The following is a 22,744-nucleotide window of genomic DNA, read 5'->3' on the forward strand; positions in this document are numbered from 1 at the left end:
CCTCATTTCCTTGAATATTTTCTCTGTCTCCTTTTTTAGTCACTCACCTTCATTACTCACGTTGTTAGTGTGTTCCTCTAGCAGGCAAGTCTGCCTGCCTCTACTGTACTCCCCACCCTACCCCCACATGTACTTCTTCCAGTTATCTATAAGATGGTGTAATGGTTATAACTGAGTACGTATATTCTGATGTTCTTTTGTGTAAATGGAAGAGTACATTCTAATGCATGAACTCTCCGACATCAGCGTTGGGAACTTCCTTTCTGCGCCTTAAATACGGTCCATACAGTTTTGATTTTATAAAGGCACCGTGTTACCTATGTAAGATGACATACCTACTTCAATGTATTAATATTTTTTGTAACAGGAAGTAGCCAACAGCCTTGCTAAATTGAGTGTCCGTGCTCTGAGTCGCCTTGGAGGATACCTGCCTGAAGAACAAGCGACCCCAGAAAATCCAACCATAAGAAAAAGTTTAGCTGGCATGCTGACACCCTATGTTGCTAGAAAACTTGCTGTAGTTAGTGCTACTGAGGTACGTGCTTCAGAGATAGCCTGGGTTTTGATGAATATTGCAAGATCCTTTAAATAGGAGGGGAACACAGCAATGTTTAGTGCTGTAGGAAACCTAAAAATTGAAAGTGTTCACCTTTGTTCTCTCAGCCAGGAAATTCAGTTTATTGCGGATTGATGGTAACGGTTCTACAAGTCCACCCTTTCTGCAGGGGTAGATTGACTTCAGGTTTCTCTGCTCTGGAGCCTACCATAATTCTTCCCAACCTTGAGTCATGAAGAGACAGGACAAGAGTGTGAACTTGGAATGGTGTTTCACACTGGGCACAGAACTGGGAGTTAGGAGACCCAGAGTCTGGTTTTACAAGCTCTAACTTATTTACACTCAGAGTTTAAATCCTAAAAGCTAATACATACATATACATGGATTCATGACAAAAGTCAAGCATGACTTTGACAGCTCTCCCAACCTCTTTGGCCTCTTTGGCCTCTTTTGTGAGGATCATTGAGAAACAATCTAAGAATGTAGCATTAAAGAATTAAAGTATAAAAACCCACTGAATAGGATACTATGAAACCTTAAAGGTATATTTAAAGACATTAAAACATGCTTAGGGGCACCTGGGTGGCTCAGCTGGTTGAGCGTCTGACTTCGGCTCTGGTCATGATCTCATTGTTTGTGAGTTCGAGCCCCGCGTCAGGCTCTGTGCTGATAGCTTGGAGCCTGGAGCCTGCTTCAGATTCTGTGTCTCCTTCTCTCTCTACCCCTCCCCAACTTGTGCTCTGACTCTCTATGTGTCTCAAAAAATAAATAAATATAAAAAAAAATTAAAAAAAGAAGATGTTTAAAGTATTTTAAGTGAAAAGGCTAAAAATCCCATTTTTGGTATTAAATGGGTGGATGTTAACTGTACTTCTCCCTGAATGGCTGAATTATAAGCTATTTTTATGTTTTCTCTGATGATCATCCAGTACTTTTGTAAGGGAAAAAGTCCTCAGTGTTGCAAATGTAAAGTATTCTTAGAATTTATTAAACATTTGTTTTTTAATTCAACCTGATTCTTTTTTTAGTGTAGACCATTGCTTTTCAGTGCCCTCTGAGCAAGAGGGAAGAGCTTTAGATACTGCTCCCGATGTTTGTACTTTCTCTATGCAAAGTATACATGATGCATTTTGCTGATTGAAAACATTCTTTCCAGAAATGCTGACAGGTTGTTGATAAACTGTCGGGTGGGGTGGTGGGGGGAGAAAAGTAGCATTTCAGAATCTTGGCCTAAACTCCATGTGGATTTTTCAAAATGCTTATTTTAAACTGCCATTTCTCAAAGTTTTATAATTTTCCTAAGAATGTATTTTTTCAATCATTTTATTTAACTAGTAGTTAAAACGTTTTAAAAACAGGTTAGATGGCTTTGTATAAGAGGAAGGTTATAGCCTGCTACTCTCCTCCTAGTATAGAGCTCTGTAAATGTAGAATTAAGACGTTTGTATTAGAGAGTCTCAAGTCTTTCTATAACACTGCTAATCGAGGAGAGCTAAATAAACAGTGGGAAAGCACACTGGATGGCTAAGCAGTCAGAAGCTGTGTCTTCAAAACTGCTTCATGCAGCCTTGAGTCCGGGTTTGGCCAAGGAAATCTAAAGTGACTCTCTGCTCCTCAGTTTTATTTCCCTTCATAGCAGTATGCTTCAGAAAGACAGATTTTGTTTTCTGATTTGTTTATGTAAAGGCAGTATGGTATGATTCTTTTTAAGCTCATGTTTACTGTTTATTAAATGTTTCAACACAACTATCTCATGTAATTTTCACCATAGCAGAGCAAATGTTACGATGTGAAGTCATACCGACTCCAATTTGTGTCCTAGTTTCCCCACTTAAGGCCTGTGTGACTTGGGACAAATCCCTGGATTACTCTCAGCTTTGATTTTTCTCAGTTGCAAAATGGATGATATCAGCAAACTTGTTAGAATTATTGAGGTCCATTGTATCTAAGGCACTTGTTACAGTGCTTGGCATGTGATCAGCAGTTTCAGTAAATGATAAGTTGAATTATTTTTTTCCAAATGTTACAAAATAGTAATATTCTGTGCCCTAGATTCTGAAGATGCTTAACAGCAACACAGAGAGCCCCTATTTGATATGGAACAATTCTACAAGAGCAGAACTACTTGAGTTTCTTGAATCCCAACAAGAAAACATGATTAAAAAAGTATGTTATTGTTTCATAAATTTCTTGGGTAACTTTTATAAATATTCTCTGGAAACATAACTTAGTACTGACAAAACAGAAACGTATTTATTGTGTCTCCATTTGGTGTTAATTAAGCCTATAGGTTTTTGCCACCTAATATGTGGTCCATGTAAGAACAGTGTTCTTGTATTTAATGATACATTTGTATTTGTGGTTGTTACTGTTTAGTTTACATGTAGCTGCTTCCCATTGTAACGAATTCTTCTACCTAAAAGCACTCTTCTCTTCAGCCTCTTTTTTGAGTATATCAGAGTTGCTTTCTGGTATCAGAATTGAATGATTTCTCTTGTCTTGCCATCTTCTGGTGGAGAATCTGTTAAGCTATGAAAAAACAAACAAAAACCCCAAAAGACTGTACTGTGCCCAATAAGGATAAGGCTTGTATAATCCACATACTAGATCGTTGAGACTTGATGAGTTAGACAGTTATGTCTGTGTGTTTAGAAGTTATTATGCAATAAACACCACTGTTATGTCCTAAACTATTTAACTCATTTCATGATAGTCACTCAGAACTCTACATAGATAGAAGTCTTTTGAAAATTGCAGAGCTGGGGAGAATAGATCTCACGTTTTTATACATCTCTCCTTTTACCAGAAGGGACATAATAGCATCTTCTCTTTGTTTAATACTTCACAATTTATTGTATACTTTTACATATGATTTCAGTCCAACTTAAATTCTGTGTAATTTCAACCTGAATCTTCATTGGGACTGTTTCTCTCCCATTCCTCTTTTCTGTCTTTTTCCTTTTCCTTAAGTGGAAACTCTTCAGTTTGGCAATCTCTGTAACAGTACGCTGTCTTTTTTTTTATTCAGAGACTCTGTTTTCCAGCACTTTCATTCAGCGTGTTACTTTTTAAAGGCCAGTCCAAATGTGTTCATTTCTGAGCTCCATCACTCTATAGCTGACTAGGCCAAATGTCTGCTGAGTGGAATGAGAAGAACCAAGTGTTGTATACTTGCTTTATAAACACTAGCTCTAAGACACTTCATTGGCTGACTTCTGTGATCTTTTGAAATCTTAAAATGGGTTATAGTATTAATCTTTGAACTAAAAAATAACATAACTCCATGCCTATTTCAGAGTTCATATTATTATAAACATTAATATTGTATTGAGTGCTATGATTGGTTTCCTACCCTGTTTTTCCTCTAGAAAAGGAATGGATCTTTTAAGCTATTTATCTGTTATTAAATTGAATATGGTTAGATTTGTAAATCAGACAGTGATGATTTTGATTTACAACTAACAGCTTGTTTTCTTTTTTAAAAAGGGTGATTGTGACAAAACTTATGGATCAGAATTTGTCTATACCGATCATGCCAAAGAACTTATTGTAGGGGAGATTTTTGTTAGGGTGTATAATGAAGTCCCTACTTTCCAACTAGAGGTAAGCTCTGTGCTTTTAGTTTCGTGTGATACCTTCAGTCATTTGTTATTGAAAGCTGCTAGTTTATTCATTTCTCGGTGTGGTATTCAGAAATAATAAATACCTGTCCCTTGCCTAATGCTTCATACTAACCTGGGTATGTGATGGGGTACCATTACAGGCCTCTTTATTTTGCATGTTGAAGAATTTGATTTTGTGGATTCATGAATAAGAAGTTATTCCTCGCCCAGCTATTTTTTATATTTTATGCATAATGCTTCCCAGCTGTGTCATGTGCATATGCCTTCAACTTACTAGTCTCTCCTGGAAGTGCAAGGTCATTTACACATTCACTCCATCATCCACCAGATAGAAGTACTTCTCTGGCCAATTATTAGAGGACAATAAGGAAATACCCGTGGAAAGCAAAGAGATTTTTTAGAAAATGAGGTCAAACCATGCCATTTCTTGTGGTGATCCCTAATCACTTTGAGAAGCAAGTGAGTGTCACAATGACAGCACAAGTTACTTTTTTGGAAAGTGACGAGGATTTTGTGGTTGGTTGCCATGTAAGGAGGGAAGAAGGGAGACTGTTTTAAAGTTTGTGCTTGGAAAAAAAAGGAATTTACTAAACCATAATATATATTATTTATCACGATAATATATATAAATAGCTGTTAAGCAGAATTAGTTCATTTATTTGTGAAGTCTCTTTGAAAACTGTCCCTTGAATTGATACCATAAGTATATATTTTTTAAAATATAAAAATATAACCAAACTATAGAAGTTACATATTGTACTATCAATTACTTTGATTTGTAAAGGGAAGAGATACTCTGATTCAGAATTGTTATACTAAGATCCTAATGGCAGTATATTAGATCTCTAATGTATTAGGACAAAAGTTAAAGGACACTTTTTTTTTTTAAGTTTGTTTATTTTGAGAAAAGAGTGTGCACACTGCAAGCGGGAGAGGAGCAGAGAGGGATGGAGAGAGAATCCCAAGCAGGCTCCTTGCTGTCATTGCGGAGCCTGATGCGGGGCTTGATCTCATGAATTGTAAGATCATGACCTGAGCTGAAATCAGGAGTCAGATGCTTCACTGCCTGAGCCACCCAGGTGCCCTGAAACCCTTCCTAATGCAACTGGGTGTTGTCCCCACAACCCCCAATTCATAGATGTTTGTGTGTATGTATAATTTAATCATTCCATAGCTTGAAGGTTTTGCCGGAGAGTGGGTGGGGGAAGGTGTTGCTCTGGAGTTTTTTAATGATTATTTCTGGGGGCACACGTGTTTGTAAACATTTCTCCACTCAATTTAGGTTCCAAAAGCATTTGCCGCAAGTCTTTTGGATTATATAGGCTCCCAGGCCCAGTACCTCCACACATTCATGGCTATCACACATGCTGCAAAAGTGGAGTCAGAGCAACACGGAGACCGCTTGCCAAGAGTGGAAATGGCTTTGGAGGCTCTGAGAAATGTCATAAAATATAATCCAGGTGTGTGACTATACCCTTGATCAGTAAGATCCTTAAAATAGAAGGGCCCTAAAAATTCCCAATTTTATCGGAGAAACTCAAAATAGTATACTTGGTTATAATGTTTACTTGGTATAACATAACAAGAATTGAGCTCATATTTTTACCTATAAACAGTAGGATGGAAAGAGAGGTCAAGGCATCATGTTTAGAAGTATTCATATCTCTAAGAGAAAATAAGTCTTAATGAGTTGAAAAGGTAGAATAACTTTGATGGTGTAAAATTTCACATTGATGACATAAGTTGACATATAAGTGCTTAAATTAGATTTATTAATTAGGTGATCTAATTTGCCTTCTCTGCTACCTGACACATAGTTTTGAGAAACTGACTGAAGCTTTTGGTATATAAAAATTGAAATAAAAAAGTGAGAGTTTTCATTCTTAAATGACCTTAAGAGGACATTTCCAAAAATGTCTTGCCTGACTCCAGGGAGATGCATGCGTGAAAATCTGAAAGCGTTTTCTAACTTTGATAACAGATATGGAATATAAAACCTAAAACAATACAGATTCAACGTAAGTTACTTGAAGACCCCAAATCCTTTTTATTAATTTTTATTAACTTTCAGGTACTCTTTTGCTCTTTTCAGTATATATTATGATGATCTAGTGATTTGAAAATGAATTTAAAAGCAACCTATGAATGGAATATTTTCAGACTCTTTTAAGTCAAGGAGTCTTAGTGAATTTTCTTCTGAAGTCTCAAAAAATTACAGATTACACCATATGTGTTCTTAATACCATACAGTAAAAGGAAAAATACACTGAACAAAATTTTAATGTTTAATGTTTTTGTTCTGTTAACAACAAGATGGTAGTAAGTATATGGGGTTGGGGTTTGAGGTGGGTGAGAAACGGAAGAAATACTATTCAGTTTTATGTATTTTCGCAAGTAGTCCTTTGTATATGCATACAGGTGTCTATGATGTAGTCCTCAACCAGCAGAGTTCCAATTCAGTCTAAAAACCAAAAGGCAAATGATGTCACACACTCCCAAAATATAATTAGGCAGAGGGGGTAGCTATAAGATCTAGAGGTGAAGAGTAAAAATACCACCTTACACCCTTATTTTTAAATTTGTATTTGGAGTGTGTATTTGATACATTGTTTTTAGGCTGAGGTCTAGGGGTGTGTATGGAAATGAAAACAAAACAAACCTAAGAAATTCTGTCTTATTCTTTGCCTCTTAAGATTTACTGCTGCTTAGAGGAACTTCACTCAATGATAGAAATGTTGAGGAAAGATGATCAGAGACTTAGAATTCCAGTAAACAACAGTGTATATTGGTTTTCTGAAGGTCTGTCATTTAGAACATTGCTCAGAAATAAAAGATAAACATTTTTATTCTTATTCCCTAGGCTCTGAAAGTGAATGCATTGGGCACTTTAAGTTAATATTTTCTCTTCTCCGAGTCCATGGAGCTGGTCAAGTGCAGCAGTTGGCTTTAGAGGTAAAAGAATTTTGTATTAAAGCATGTTGCCTTTCCTACCAGTACCGTATGTGGTTTAGGCCTTAATTAATCACCATCTGAATTTGGAAGTTTCCATGTGTGTTTATTTTTTCATTTTGCTTATTTTTTTTTTTTTTTAAATTTTTTTTTTTCAACGTTTATTTATTTTTGGGACAGAGAGAGACAGAGCATGAACGGGGGAGGGACAGAGAGAGAGGGAGACACAGAATCGGAAACAGGCTCCAGGCTCTGAGCCATCAGCCCAGAGCCCGACGCGGGGCTCGAACTCACGGACCGTGAGATCGTGACCTGGCTGAAGTCGGACGCTTAACCAACTGCGCCACCCAGGCGCCCCTCATTTTGCTTATTAAGCCAAGTAAATATGGTCTTAAAATTTGAATTAGCGTATTCATTTTGAAGAGCAAACTGCACAGCGTTACTCAAGTGCTTCCCTGTGTGGTCATTGTCTGTCATGCATCAGAACTTGGGATGCATTGTATAGTGTCATGCAGTGTGGGTTAGGGATTGGGCTTTACTGGAGAAGCTTGGAAGATACAGATGACAAGAATAGGGGGTAGGGTTTCCTTGATCTCCCAGTGTCCCCAGAGACCTAGGGCATATTGCTGGCTACACACTGTAGGTTTGTGTTCAGAGGACAGATTCCACCGCCCCTTCCCTTCAGTTGCTATCCCTTTTTGTGGATTAGTACAAAAGCAGCCTTTTCAGTGAGGGTTACAGACAGACAACTGGGGTGTTAACACTCTTTACAGGAGCTGGCTAGGAAAGCCAGTTGCCCAGAACCTATGAGCCTTGGAGGTCCAAGAGAACTTGGAAACCCCTCCTTTAGGAGATCAAAGCACTGGTCCCATGGGAAGCCTGGTGCAGCCTTTTCCTCTGGGAGAAGCAGGAAGTCCCTAGCTGTAGGGGGCTTATGGTCTAGGCAACCCAGAGTAAGCTCCCAGGATCATTTTGTAACACAACTTGTAAAGAACACTGCTGTAACAGGTTTATGAGCAGTTTCTAAATTATTTGTAAAACGTGTTCTTAGATTGCATTTTGGTTTAAAGATTTTTAATAAAATAATACAAGTTGAATTGGTCAAAAAATCTTAAGCATGTTCCTCTACTTAATTCCTCCATGTACCTTGTAACTTTTTAAATGAACATTATTAAATCTAAGATCTGTTGGTTGACCACATGGTTCAAGTGAAGCAAAATTGATCTTTACTATAAAAGTTAGACTTGAGAGTTCATCCTTTTTTTTTTTTTAATTTTTTTTAATGTTTATTTAGTGAGGATTGTTATCTTCCTAACCACTCCCCTCCCCAGTTTTGTGATTGGAAAACATTGCATGAACCAGTATAGCATCAAAGACATCTTAATAACCTCAAGGTTTTGAATTGGTGCTGAAATGTTTCTTTTGTTCAATATTTATTTCTAAATCAATAGGAAGCTAAAGTACATAATATATATACGAGCATTAACATTTTATTTCTCAAAAGGTCAAAGTAATAAAGACATTCTTTTAAAATCAAACTGTTAAAAAATATTTTGCGGGTTACCTGGGTGGCTCAGTCGGTTAAGGCTCCGACTCTTGATTTCAGCTCAGGTCAGGTCATTTTCTCAGTTTGTGAGTTCAAGCCCTGCATTGAGCTTTGCACTGACATTGCAGAGCCTGCTTGGGATTCTCTCTCTCTCTCTCTCTCTCTCTCTCTCTCTCTCTCTCTCCCTCTCTCTCCCTCTCTCTCCCTCTCTCTGCCCCTCCCCTGCTTGTGCGCTCTCTCTCTTCTTCAAAAAAATAAATAACCAGGAAAAGAAAATTAACTATTTTGTCCTCTAAACATTTTTTTCACTTTTGTGAAGCCTCAGATTTATTTAGGTCTGACTTAATTTGATTTAGGTCCAAAATTATTTCCCAAACTCTTAATATCCTGTTGATTTAATTTTCAGGTTGTGAATATAGTGACATCTAACCAAGATTGTGTCAACAATATTGCTGAATCAATGGTTTTGTCCAATTTATTGGCTCTTCTACATTCATTGCCATCAAGTACGTATATATATTCATGAATGGAATTTTGAAAACCACAGCATGGCCAACCTGTAGAGGGAGCAGTTACATAGATAATATAAAACTTCTGACAAAACACAGCCATGTTTACTTTGGAATCTCTTAAGTGGCATTTTGTATATTAAAGTTGTCTTCCTAACTATGTTATACATAAATAATAAAAGTGTTTTGTATTTTCCATTTCGAAAGTTGGAGGCGAGAGAGGTCAAAAAGTAAAGAAAAATAACTGGGTTTTTCAGTTTTCTGAGGATGATATATATGTAAGTAATTGAGAATTGACGCACGGTTTATAAAGAAACATCATTGGTCTTGGATGACAGGAAAAAAGTGCTTAAGATGAACATTACCTTGTTTTCAGCTTAGAGTTCAGTCCTGCATTCCTGTATGAGATTAGTTTTTAAAAATATACCTATCTTATTTCTTCAACACAGCCTGCACTAATATAGGCTCCTCTTAAATTGTGCCGTTGTCTAACATTGTGTGTATTTGTGCTTGAATCAACCTTGAGACTGCTTTTCAAAGACCATTGCACTATGACTCCAACATCACCACTAACAGAACATTACTCAGTTCTTTGCCAGCCTCTTGGAACCCATGTCACTATTGGCTCATACCTGTCTTCCTCTGTGAGAGCAAGAACCTGTCTCATTCATTTAATGGATGCCTTGGTATCTTGCACACTTTAGGTTTTTCTTTTGTGTTCAGTGACTTGAATGGAGTCGAATTTCGATTGAATAATTTTGTTTTAATAAGTGACATTTGCAATAGTTCTCTAAAATGACAGCTTTTGAAAGTCATTTGTAGGTTATTTGTAGTTGGTTTTTCTTTTTTTTATTGCTTTTTGACTCTAGGGGTTATTAGATTTCACTCTCCTAGAGTCAAATAGCAATGATAGACAGGTGCCCAAAGGGGTGTAAAGAGCTGGCAAGGAGGGTGGAGGCTGCAAAGGGTGAGGCTGACACTGAAGCAACAATAAAAGCTGGTCACTGGGCTGGGCTGTGTTCACATAAAGGAGAACAAACATTCAGAAGGGGGTTCCTAAGAGAAGCAACAATACATCATTGAAAATGCACCCCTGTTTAAACATAGTTTCAAAGGAAAACAAGTCTTTGGAGGGGACAGAGGGAGGCTAAGTAAACATTTCATGTATTTAAAGTCCCTTAGTAAACAGTGGAAGACAGATAATTAAGTCCAAAATAGAAATGACAGCAGAGTAGGCTGAGATTTCTAGGTGTCAGCTACTTTACCTGTAAGATTAAATGAGATAAAAATATAAAATTACACTTTCAAACTATGAATTCTGTAACAGTCTTTATTCAGTGTAATTTTACATTGTTTGAAGTCGCTGATTATTGTGGAGATTTAAGTATGATACCCTCTGTAGAACACTTGGGTCAGTGCCTGGCACAGAATTGATGCCCAGTAAATGTCAGCTAATGTGATGATAATGCATTCCTTGAAATGTCTCTTACCCTGCAGGTCGTCAGCTTGTTCTGGAAACTCTTTATGCTTTGACCTCAAGTACAAAAATAATCAAAGAAGCAATGGCAAAAGGTACTGTATGAGGGCTTTCTCATCTAGTCCTGCTCAGTGAGGATGAAGCTTATTTTAATTTTTTTTTTTTCAACGTTTATTTATTTTTGGGACAGAGAGAGACAGAGCATGAACGGGGGAGGGGCAGAGAGAGAGGGAGACACAGAATCGGAAACAGGCTCCAGGCTCTGAGCCATCAGCCCAGAGCCTGACGCGGGGCTCGAACTCACGGACCGCGAGATCGTGACCTTGCTGAAGTCGGACGCTTAACCGACTGCGCTACCCAGGCGCCCCAGGATGAAGCTTATTTTGAACTGTTATGTGTAGTCTGATAAACTAGAAGAATGCTTTGGAGGGCTTACAATTAAAAAAAAAAATCAAACTGCATTAAGTTGAAATGAAGTTGAAAATGAATTCAACTAATCAGACAAGTCCTATTCTTTATAGTATAAATGCTAATCCTTTTTTTTTTCCTTCATAGGAGCTTTGATTTACTTATTAGATATGTTCTGCAATTCAACACATCCACAGGTTCGAGCCCAAACAGCAGAACTTTTTGCTAAAATGACCGCAGACAAACTAATAGGTCCAAAGGTGAGCACAAAATGGGTCTTTAGAAAGAAATTGATTGTTAAATCTGTTACGTTGATACCGATTTCATGAAGTTTACCAAAGTATGACATTGAAGATGAGGATATGATATGAAAGTTGGAGGATTGGCATACTTGGAATTGTTGCTCTGTATTACTACTTTGAGAAGAGTTACAGTTGGAGAAGTCTGAATTGGAAATGAGAAGTCTTAAGAGTGTGTTGGATTATGGTGATAAACTGTTTAACTTCCTTGAAGACAAGAAATTAAGTTAGACTTTGACACTGTCAGGATTGGTCTGTGTAGCAGTAGCTAGTGAAGGGGAGATGGTGATCTATGTTCTTACCCACTCCACCACATCTGTGTTAGTAAGGATACACAGCCCTCGGGAAGTAAGTCCATACAGGCATGTGAGTGTAACAGCCTCTCCACTCTGCAGGGAGATCTTTTCATCCACAGTCTGGAGGTGACCAGATGATTTTTGGAATCATGATCCAGTTTGTGGATCAGGAACCTGTCAAAACAGTACTTCTAAATAGAATTTGTCCAGACATAGGTGTAGTCAGTCTTCTTTTATTATTAACTTAGTTTGAAAAGAAGTAGTGCTCACTGAAGCGTTGTCTGTGCCAGCCCATGAAGCAGCACCTCAGTGAAATGTGTCTTGAAATAAAGGCTCCTGAGCCCTCACTTCCGGAGTCTGATTTTGCATCAGTGAAGTAATCTGGATTTAGTGTGTGTGTGTGTTTGGTCTCCTCTCTAGATGTTGAGAATGTGTCATAGGGCCTGAAACAGCTTTACTTTGGGAATAAAGTTAATAGTCTGTCATCACAAGGGTTGATGAACTGAGGGGGATTACATTTGGATGTCTATTGAAAGGGCCCACAAAAGTATGAGTATTGATAGTTAATTTGTTTTGAGAGAGAAGGAGCATGCTCACGGGGGGAGGAGTGGAGGGAGAGAGAGAATCTTTTTTTAGTGTTTATTTACTTTTGAGAGAGGGCGCACAAGCAGGGGCAAGGAGGGGCAGAGAAAGAGGGAGACAGAGAATCCCAAGCAGGCTTCTTGCCATCAGTACAGAGCCCAATGTGGGGCTCAAACTCACAAACCAAACTGTGAGGTCATGACCTGAGCTGAAATCAAGAGTCGGACACTTAAATGACTGAGCCACCAAGGCACCCTCTTTTTAAATTAATTAATTAATTAATTAATTTTAAGATTTTATTTTTAAGTAATCTCTGTACCCAAGATGGGGCTTACCCTGAGATCAGCAGATGCATGCTCCACCTACTGAGCCAGCCAGGCGCCCCTAATACTTGAGCTTTCTTAAAGCTAGAGTTGTGTAGTACAGTGTTTTAGATAACATTTTAGGTGTTTAAAATAAATACTGAAGTTGACTTTGAGCTGTTCAGTATCTTTTGACCTTTGAAATACATGAGGGACAGGGGCGCCTGGGTGGCTTGATTCGTTGAACACCCAACTTTGGCTCAGGTCATGATCTCATAGTTCATGGGTTTGAGCCCTCACACTCTGTCTCTCTCAAAAATGAATAAACATTAAAAAAAAAATTCAACTATATGAGGGACAAATTTTATCAAGTGAATATATTTATACTTAAACTTTTTGTATGGGAACAATACAAGTAACAGCTCCTTAATTGAATGATTTGCAGGAAGATATTTTAGAACTGGGGTCAGAAATTTTTTTCCCTTTTGGTTAGCAGCTTTACTGAGATAGAATTGATATACCATACAGTTCACCCATGTAAAGTGTACAATTCAATGGTTGTATTATATTTACAGATTGGGTAACCACAGTCAGTTTTCATTAACCCAGGAAGAAAACCTGTTGCCTTTAGCAGTCACTCTTCCTAGCACCTGGCAACTGCTAACTTACATTCTAGATTTGTCTATTCTGAGCATTTGCATCTCATGCAAATGAAATCTGACAATATATGTTCTTTGGTGACTGGGTTCTATCACTTAGCATGTTTTCAAATTTATAACATTATTGCAAGTATTAGTACTTTATTGCCAAATAATATTCTATCGTATAGGTATACCACTTTGCTTTTCCATGTATCAGTTGATAGACGTGAATTGTTCCTACCTTTTGGTTGTTCTGAATAATGTGACTGTGAACATTTGTGTAGGAGTGTTCATGTGGGTATGTATTTTTATGTCTCTGAGAGAGGAATTTGTGGATCGAAGGGTAACATTTATTTAATTTTTCGATGAATTGTCAAACTGTTTTCCAAAATGGCTGCACCATTTTACATTCCCACCAGCAGTTATGAGGGTTCTCATTTCTCTACATCTTATCTAACATTTGTTTTTAGATACCTTTTTTGATTACAGCCATCCTAGTGGGTGTGAAATGGTATGTCATGATTTTGATTTGCATTTCTCTGGTGACTAATGATGTTGAGTATCTTTTCATGTGCTTATTGGCTGTTTGTACATCTTTTTTAGAGAAATGTCTGTTGGTTCACATCTTTTGCTTATCCCTTAATTGGGTCATTTGTCTTTTTACTATTGAGTTATAATTGTTCTTTATATATTGTGGATGCAGTCCTTACCAGATATATGATATGCAAATATTCTCTCATTCCATGAATGTCATTCTGTTTTTCTTCATGGTGCCTTTTGTTGAAGTACAAAAGTTTTCAATTTTGGTAAAGTCCAGTCTCTCTCTTTTTTTTTAAGTGTATTTATTTTGAGAGAGAAGAGGGTGTGTGAGCAAGTGGGAAAAGAGCAGAGACAGAGGGAGAGAGAAGAGAATCTCAAGGAGGCTCCGCGCTGCCAGCACAGAGCCTGACACAGGGCTCAAACTCACAAACCAGGAATGAGATCATGACCTGAATGGAAATCAGGACTCAGTTGCTTAACCAGCTGAGCCATCCATGTGCCCCCTGTAGCTTGTGCTTTTGATCTTATATCTAAGAAATCATTGCCTATTCCAAGGTTATAAATATTTATGGCTGTGTTTCCTCCTACTAGAGTTTTATAGTTTTAGTTCTTGGATTTATATCCTAGATCCATTTGAATTAATTTTTGTACATGGTGCAAGGTAGGGGTGGGACCAGTAAACTTTTCTATAAAGGACCACGTAAAAAATATTTTATCCTTTTTGGGTCATCTGATTTCTTTCACAAATACTCAGCTGTGCCCTTGTAACAGGAAAGCAGCCATAGATAGTAACTGTGTAAATGGTTGTGTCAGTGTTTCAGTAAACCTTTACATATAAAAACAGTGGCAGGCCAAATTTGGCTTTTGTGTGCCAACCCTAATTTGTGTGCCAAATAACTAAGTAACTTGGACATAACTTTGAAGGCTTATAGTCAAAGAATTTGCATTACGGAAATTGTTTTACTTACATGTTTAATATCAGTGAGTGGTTGCTTTCTAATTGAATTCTGTCATGATCAAGAAGAGTGAAATATGGCACAAAAACAGACACTCAGATCAATGGAACAGAATAGAGAACCCAGAAATGGACCCACAAACTTATGGCCAGTTAATCTTTGACAAAGCAGGAAAGAATATCCAATGCAATAAAGACAGTGTCTTCAGTCAATGGTGTTGGAAAAACTGGACAGTGACATGCAGAAGAATGAACCTGGACCACTTTTTTACACCATACACAAAAATAAACTCAAAATGCATGAAAGACCTAAACGTAAGACAGGAAGCCATCAAAATCCTCGAGGAGAAAGCAGGCAAAAACCTCTCTGACCTTGGCTGCAGCAGCTTCTTACTCAACACATCTCTGGAGGCAAGGGAAACCAAAGCAAAAATGAACTATTGGGACCTCATCAAAATAAAAATCTTCTGCACAGTGAAAGAAACAATCAGCAAAACTAAAAGGCAACCGACGGAAGAAGAAGATATTTGCAAACAACATATCAGATAAAGGGTTAGTATCCAAAATCTATAAAGAACTTATCAAACTTAACACCCAAAAAACAGATAATCCAGTAAAGAAATGAGCAGAAGACATGAATAGACACTTTTCCAAAGAAGACATCCAGATGGCCAACAGACACATGAAACGATGCTCAATGTCACTCTTCATCAGGGAAATACAAACCAAAGCCACACTTACATACCACCTCACACTGGTCAGAGTGGCTAAAATGAACAAATCAGGAGACTACATATGCTGGCGAGGATGTAGAGAAACGGGTACCCTCTTGCACTGCCGGTGGGATTGCAAACTGGTACAGCCACTCTGGAAAACAGCATGGAAGTTCTCAAAAAATTAAAAATAAAACTACTCTATGACCCAGCAATTGCACTACTAGGTATTTATCCAAGGGATACAGGTGTGCTGTTTTGAAGGAACTCATGCACACCAGTATTTTATAGCAGCGCCATTGACAGTAGCCAAATTATTGAAAGAGCCCAGATGTCCGACGATGGATGAATAGATAAAGAAGGTGTGGTATGTATGTATAACGTGTGTGTGTGCGCATATATATATAATATATATATGCGCACACACACAATGGAGTATGACTCGGCAATCAAAAAGAATGAAATCTTGCCTTGCAACTATGTGGATGGAATTGGAGGGTATTATGCTAAGCGAAATTAGTCAGAGAAAGACAAATATCATATAACTTCACTCATATGAGGACTTTAAGGTACAAAACAGATGAACATAAGGGAAAGGAAGAAAAAGTAATATAAAAACGGGACAAAACATAAGAGACTCTTAAATGTAGAGAACAAACAGAGGGTTGCTGTAGGGATTGTGGGAGGGGATGGGCTAAATGGGTAAGGGGCATTAAGGAATCTACTCTGGAATAATTCTTACACCATATGCTGACTAACTTGGTTGTAAATTATAAAAAAAAAAATTACAGAAAGTAAAATAAATAAAAGACATTGAAGGACAATTAGTATCCTGCATTGCCAAGACATTTGGTTCTATAGATACTTCTTAAAATTTAGTAAGTTGAAAAATCTTTTTATTTTATTTTTAAAAATAAACTTATTCATTTAAAAAAAAAGTGAAATAATTCCTGGTGGATGTTCTCTATTATGTAACTGATAGTTTCCTTTAGTTCTTGGGTGCCTAGCAAGTTCAGAACTAAATTTGTAGTATAAATTTACTACACTGAATGTGTAGTATATCACTGTCAATTATAGAAAATTATTTTATTTCCTTTGTGGCTGGCTTTATATTAGTCTTCATTCAAATAAGTTTTTGACTCTCATGCCAGGGCCTGAGAATACAAGCAATGAGTGAGACAGACCAGGTCAGGGAAACTTTCCAGAGGATGAGTTTGAGCACAGGCTTGAGTGATATAAAGGAGAGAAAACCAAGTGAAGACCTCAGCAGAAAACTTCCCAACCTTCCTTTTCCCTCTATTATAATGCCTCAGTGTAATTTTCAATTTGTGTGTGTGTGTGTGTGTTTTGGATGTATTATTTTTACTGCTTTTTTTAACGTAATCACTACACCCAATGTGAGACTCGAACTTATGACCCTGAGATCAACAGGTGCATGCTCTACGAACTGAGCCAGCCAGGCACCCCTGTATTATTTTTAAAGCTGCATTTTAAGTCCTTTTTGGAAAAAGGCACAGTATAATATAAAAACATAGTATAGCAAAATAAATACACTAAAAAAGACTTGAAAGACACAAAGGCCACTTTGTGAGAAAAATGAGAAAAATGTGTTTGCAAAGGCAGGGAGCATGGGGCAGGGTTGGGGGGACAGGCCTGGAATACCAGAATAAGGGTATTCTGGGAAGAAGGAACAGTATGTGCAAGGTATGATCCAGCAAGGTGTGCCCTAGACACTACATGCATCAGCAGTATTGAATTTCTTCAGGTATCTTAAATGTGAGACTGAGATGAAGTGAAACTGTATAGGTAAGTAGGAAGTCTTGTTAAAGTTACCCTTGCATAAACTAGGGTGGATCCCTTCTCCCATTCCAGAACTTTGGATAATAGTTACGGCTCAGATCAGCCACACCACAAAATACAACAGTTATCATATTCTAGAGAAATACAGAACACACCCGACACCAGTAGATCTCTTTTCTCTCTCAACCCCCCTGCTGTAGGTCCGCATTACGCTAATGAAATTTCTACCAAGCGTTTTCATGGATGCCATGAGAGACAACCCTGAAGCTGCTGTACATATTTTTGAAGGAACTCATGAAAATCCTGAGTTAATTTGGAATGATAGCTCCAGAGATAAAGTGTCTACAACAGTTAGAGAAATGATGCTAGAGTAAGTAACGCCTTCAGGTAAATCGCCAAAAAGGACAAATGTTTCCTATTTGTCCATCACCTCTCTAATATTTATTCTAACAATTGATGAATGTGCATTTTGTGACTGAAGTTTGATATTCTACCCTCTCACTTTTTTTTTCCCCAAGGCACTTTAAAAATCAGCGAGATAACCCTGATGTAAATTGGAAGGTAAAATATACTTTTATTCAGAGGAAGGAATTCTACATTTTATTGTATTTTTAGTTTGCTGTTTGCTGTTGTTTTTTAATTCCTACTGCGTCAGTTTGATAACTGTTAGACACTTTGTCATTAAGACACTTAAGAATTCCCCTGGGAAGTCACGTTTTAAATTTAGGAATATTCACTTTTTAAGTAAGTAATCAAAGTACCTTTTTTGAAATTTATTAAGGGATTATATAAAAGTATATAATTTGATTATATTAATGACTATTTAATGGGATTTGCATTTTTTGTGTCATGTGTGACTAAGGATTAAGTGACTTGATTATGATTCTTTCTTTCTTTAAAGTTGCCTGAAGATTTTGCTGTGGTGTTTGGAGAAGCAGAGGGTGAACTTGCTGTTGGAGGAGTTTTCTTGAGAATCTTTATTGCACAGCCAGCGTGGGTTCTAAGAAAGCCTAGAGAATTCCTTATTGCACTATTAGAAAAATTAACTGAGCTCCTGGAGAAGAACAATCCTCATGTAAGCTTCAGCCATCAGCAAAACATTTCCAGTCGTTTGCTAAATATACTGATGGGGTTTCTGTTAAAACACCATCCTCATGGCCCATACATTAAGAATTGGTTACTTTTTTCAATACAGCAGCCAGGTTCAAATTCAGATATGCCCATTCATCTTATTTTTGGGGCATGTTCAAAAGTGAACATGGTTATTTCTGAACCAAAGTTGGAGATGTCTATATTGACAAATTGCTATCTCTGGCAAGTATAGAGGCTCTAAAAGAAGGTATCTGCAGCTTCATCTCCAATGGTTATATTAGTTTAAGGAAAAACACAAACATTCGGTGCTCCCCTAGAAGTGTGTCCTGCTAGTGTACTTCACTCAGCTTTCCATATGTGACCCTTGTGAAGGACATTGATAGGAGAGTGATAGGAGAGTGAACCTAGTATCTGTGTTCAAAGGCAGAGGCTACAAGGTAAGCAGGAGTGAGAAAGTAGCCTTATACTATATAAGGTTTTGTTATTTAAACCTTTAGAGTAAAAATAACTGAGGTACGTGACTGTTGGCTGTATTAAACAGGCTCACTATGGAACAAGGTGATAAAGAGCCCAAGCTGTGTTATTAGATGGTCCTGGATCCCAGTACCAGCTTCACCACTGACTGGCTCTGTAACCTTGAACAGTACTTCGTGGTCTGCCTCATTTATGGAAGGATCACGACACCTGTCCCTAAGGCTGAGGTTTTAGTGAGTTTTGACATATGGAGAGTACTTAGAATAATGTCTGGCACATGTCAAGTACCTAGAAATTACTAGTTACTATCATTAGCTTAGCACAACTTAAAAAAAAAGTATTATTTTGCCAAATATTTACGTACATAACTTTTCAGTCTCATTTTCTGTTTACTAGGATTTTTGCTACATAAATAGATTCCTAAAAAAAAAAAAATCTTCAAAAAGCAGAAACTTAGGGGAAAACACAGCATTTTCCTCCCCTATCACCTTGGCTTTGGGGCCCATCCCAATTTCCATGTTTGTTCCAGATGCTGTGGGTGTACACGTCTGATAAAATGGGATAAGTTACAGGTTTTTTGCAATCCACAATAGAAAGTGCATTATGGCAGCCAAACCGGTTCAATAGGATTTTTTTTCAATAGGATTTTTAATAGAACTAGGATACCCATTTCATGACTTCTGCATTCTCATGAACTATTGATGTTCCCTGATACTGACATTTTTATAACACTGACTAAAACTTTCTGGTAATAACTTTTGGGAGATTCTCTCTTAAACCTGCAACAGAAATGAGATGTGACCTGGCCCAGTGAAAGACTGCTTAGATTAATTAAGAGATCACATTCTTGGGTCGCCTGGGTGGCTCAGTCAGTTAAGCATCTGACTTCAGCTCAGGTCATGATCTCACGGTTTGTGGGTTTGAGCCCTGTGTGGGGTTCTGTCCTGACAGCTCGGAGACTGGAGGTTGCTTTAGATTCTTTGTCTCACTCTCTCTCTCTCTCTGCCCCTCTCCTGCACTCTCTCTCTCTCTCTCTCTCTCTCTCTCTCTCTCTCTCAAAAATAAACATTAAAAAAAGATCACATTCTTAAAGTCCTTTGACTTTGAATTCATGCCTTTTTTCAAGATGGGAAGATAGTTGTTTTCTTAGGATTTGTGAATCAGTTTTAAAAAATCAGCACGTAGAACTTGTAGATCTCTAGGGTAGAACACCAAATAGTTTCCAAGGATGTTTAGGACTTTGTCAGTATTTTATAGTTTGTTTCTTTGTTTTATACCCTCTAGGGAGAAACTTTGGAAACTTTGACAATGGCAACAGTATGTCTCTTCAATGCACAGCCTCAGCTGGCTGACCAGGTCCCACCATTGGGCCACCTCCCCAAAGTGATCCAGGCAATGAATCATAGGAACAATGCCATTCCTAAGAGTGCCATCCGCATTATCCATGCCCTGTCTGAAAATGAGGTAGTGATAAATCCAGTTAGTAGCTTATAAATTTGGAATTTATTTATGTTCCCTCTTTGTGATTAATGTACATTGCAGTACACATCCGCTTCCTACCCTGTGCCTTTCTGCATGTGAACCAGTGGTATTGTAGCAACTCTTAAACTAGTTTAAATGATGTAAGTAACAGGAGACTGAATTTGAGTTCATTATTAAACTCGAGCTGAATGTAGGTTTTTCATATATTTTATTATTGTATTTACTGTGTTTATTGTATTTACTTCTTTTTTCGGACACTTAGCTGTGTGTTCGAGCCATGGCATCTTTGGACACCATTGGCCCACTGATGAATGGGATGAAAAAACGACCAGATACTGTTGGTTTAGCCTGTGAAGCAATTAATCGAATGTTTCAGAAGGAGCAGAATGAATTAGTAGCACAAGTAAGTGACTTTCTAGATTCAGTACTATTTCAGGAAAACAAACATACCAGGCAAATAGATTTTCACTTGTTTAGCACTGATTTGGTTTCTCTGACATAGGTTTGGTAAAGAGATCATTTGTGGGTTAATGCATGCATGATTTTATATTTTATATACAAACAGGCACATGCCTATATATACATGCATACACACACACACACACACACTGAGAAAGGTGGGCCAGTTGTCAGGAATCTTAACCAACTTCAGAGTACTTTTGTGATATTTAAGTTTTGAATTTTGGTTTTCTGCTAAGCATTTATTCTTAGCTTGCTTTGTCAAATTTGTTTCATTATCTTTGGAAAGATTCACTTTGTTTACTGATTCCTTGATTCTGAAGTCATGTTTAAGAACATGCCAAGATTTCTACTGTTTTTTTTTTTTTTTTTTCTCCAAAGAGACTACCCACCTAATGAAAATAAGACTTGGTGGGTACGAATGTAGTGTAGACAGACACTGAAGGAACAAAAACTATCACAAAAGTGATCTTCCTAAAATATAACTCTAACTGGGTTACTGTTCATTTTAAAAACCCTTCATTGGTTTCCCATTACCACCAGATAACAAAGTGACAGCTGACACCCTTAGCCTCAGTACAAGGCCCTGCATTTTTGTATCTGGTCCTCCTATTCTCCCAGCCCCTTTTCGTCCCCCGTCTCCTATTCCCATCCATCATTTAGGCAGTTCAGAAGTACTGGGTACATCTCAAGGAGGTATTTGGATGCCCTGAAGTTCAGACTTATAATTGGCTGGGGAGAGGAGTTGTATTAGAAACAGCTTGAGCTAGTGCTACCACTTGATGGCTCTGTGACCTCAGGCATGACTCACAAACTTCCGTTCAGATTCTTCATCTGGGAAGTAAAATTCTAACTCCCTCACAGGGTTGTTAGGAGAACAGTATCTATAAAGGGAGGTATACTCACTAAATGTTAGTTACTTCCATCTCTTCCCTCTGAGTTTTAGCGTGGGTATTGAAAATTGTGTGATACCAGAATGTTAACTAGCCTTTTTAAGACTGACAGGAAATGTATGGTAAATGCAAAAATTGATGTTTTAAAAAAATGTGAAAAAAATATTAAGATACTTTAAATTTTGTGCCCATTACTATAGTGTCATAGAAGAGACAGCCCAGTATAGTGGCTAAAAGCTCATGTTCTGCACTTTGTAGTTCCAGATAGAGATTGCATTGCTGCCTGTTACCTGTCAACAGGTTTCACCCTCTGTGCATTGATTTTTCCATCAGTAATAATAGTAGTGCCTATGTCATTACATGTTGTGATGTGTAATGACAACAACTAGATGTTTCTAGTCTGTAACATTTAGAACAGTTGATGGCATGAAATAAAATCTCCTTAAATAAGAGTGTCATTGGGGCACCTGGGTGGCTCAGTCGGTTGAGCATCTGACTTCGGCTCATGTCATGATCTTGCGTCTGTGAGTTCGAACCCCACGTCAGGCTCTGTGCTGACAGCTCAGAGCCTGGAGCCTGCTTGGGATTCTGAGTCTCCCTCTGTCTCTGCCCCTCCCCTGCTCATGCTCTGTCTCTCTGTCAAAAATAAATAAACATTAAAAAAAAAAAAGTTAAAAAAAAAAAGAGTGTCATTGTTATTAGATCTGTAAAAGAAATCTTCATCTATGTTAAAATGAAAGACAGGAGGTTGTCTTCCAGGTATGGTTCTGGGAGTGAAATTGTTTCTTCAGTGTATGGTTTACATTTTTTTCAGCATGTTTATGGTATGCTTTATATTTTCTTCTAGGCCCTGAAAGTAGATCTGGTCCCATACCTCTTAAAATTACTCGAAGGCATTGGTCTTGAAAATCTTGACAGCCCAGCAGCCACTAAAGCTCAGATTGTTAAAGCTCTCAAGGCCATGACTCGAAGCCTGCAGCATGGAGAACAGGTGAGTCTACACAGGGGTGACTTTGATTTGCTGGCTATGACAGGGTATTCTCCAAACCAAGGGTCTTGGCCATGGGTGATCTCTGCACCTCTCCTCATAGACTCAAGTAGTGACTTGGGGGGATTCTTTTTTTGAATGCTGATGGTATGTCGTACAT

At 37.8% G+C, this 22,744-nt stretch overlaps 1 protein-coding gene across 3 annotated transcripts in view; it reads left to right on the forward strand.

Moving 5' to 3' along the window:
- Positions 1-22,744, forward strand: part of DNAJC13 (DnaJ heat shock protein family (Hsp40) member C13) — a 126,535-nt gene that overhangs the window by 94,619 nt on the left and 9,172 nt on the right. For all 3 annotated transcript variants that reach the window (XR_015239973.1, XM_025912916.2, XM_025912915.2), the window contains 14 exons: positions 368-535; positions 2,609-2,722; positions 4,043-4,159; positions 5,462-5,639; positions 7,040-7,131; positions 9,081-9,180; positions 10,681-10,755; positions 11,216-11,328; positions 17,397-17,566; positions 17,715-17,757; positions 18,098-18,271; positions 20,047-20,226; positions 20,507-20,647; positions 22,444-22,587. Coding sequence is in view for 2 of the 3 variants with exons in the window: in XM_025912916.2 (XP_025768701.1) it covers positions 368-535; positions 2,609-2,722; positions 4,043-4,159; positions 5,462-5,639; positions 7,040-7,131; positions 9,081-9,180; positions 10,681-10,755; positions 11,216-11,328; positions 17,397-17,566; positions 17,715-17,757; positions 18,098-18,271; positions 20,047-20,226; positions 20,507-20,647; positions 22,444-22,587 (1,809 nt within the window). In the remaining variant the exon portion in view is untranslated. The remainder of the gene's footprint in view (positions 1-367; positions 536-2,608; positions 2,723-4,042; positions 4,160-5,461; positions 5,640-7,039; positions 7,132-9,080; positions 9,181-10,680; positions 10,756-11,215; positions 11,329-17,396; positions 17,567-17,714; positions 17,758-18,097; positions 18,272-20,046; positions 20,227-20,506; positions 20,648-22,443; positions 22,588-22,744) is intronic.

Source organism: Puma concolor, chromosome C2, assembly GCF_028749965.1.
Source record: "Puma concolor isolate L17-30 chromosome C2, mPumCon1.1.hap2, whole genome shotgun sequence".
In the NCBI taxonomy this organism is placed as follows: Eukaryota; Metazoa; Chordata; class Mammalia; order Carnivora; family Felidae; genus Puma; species Puma concolor.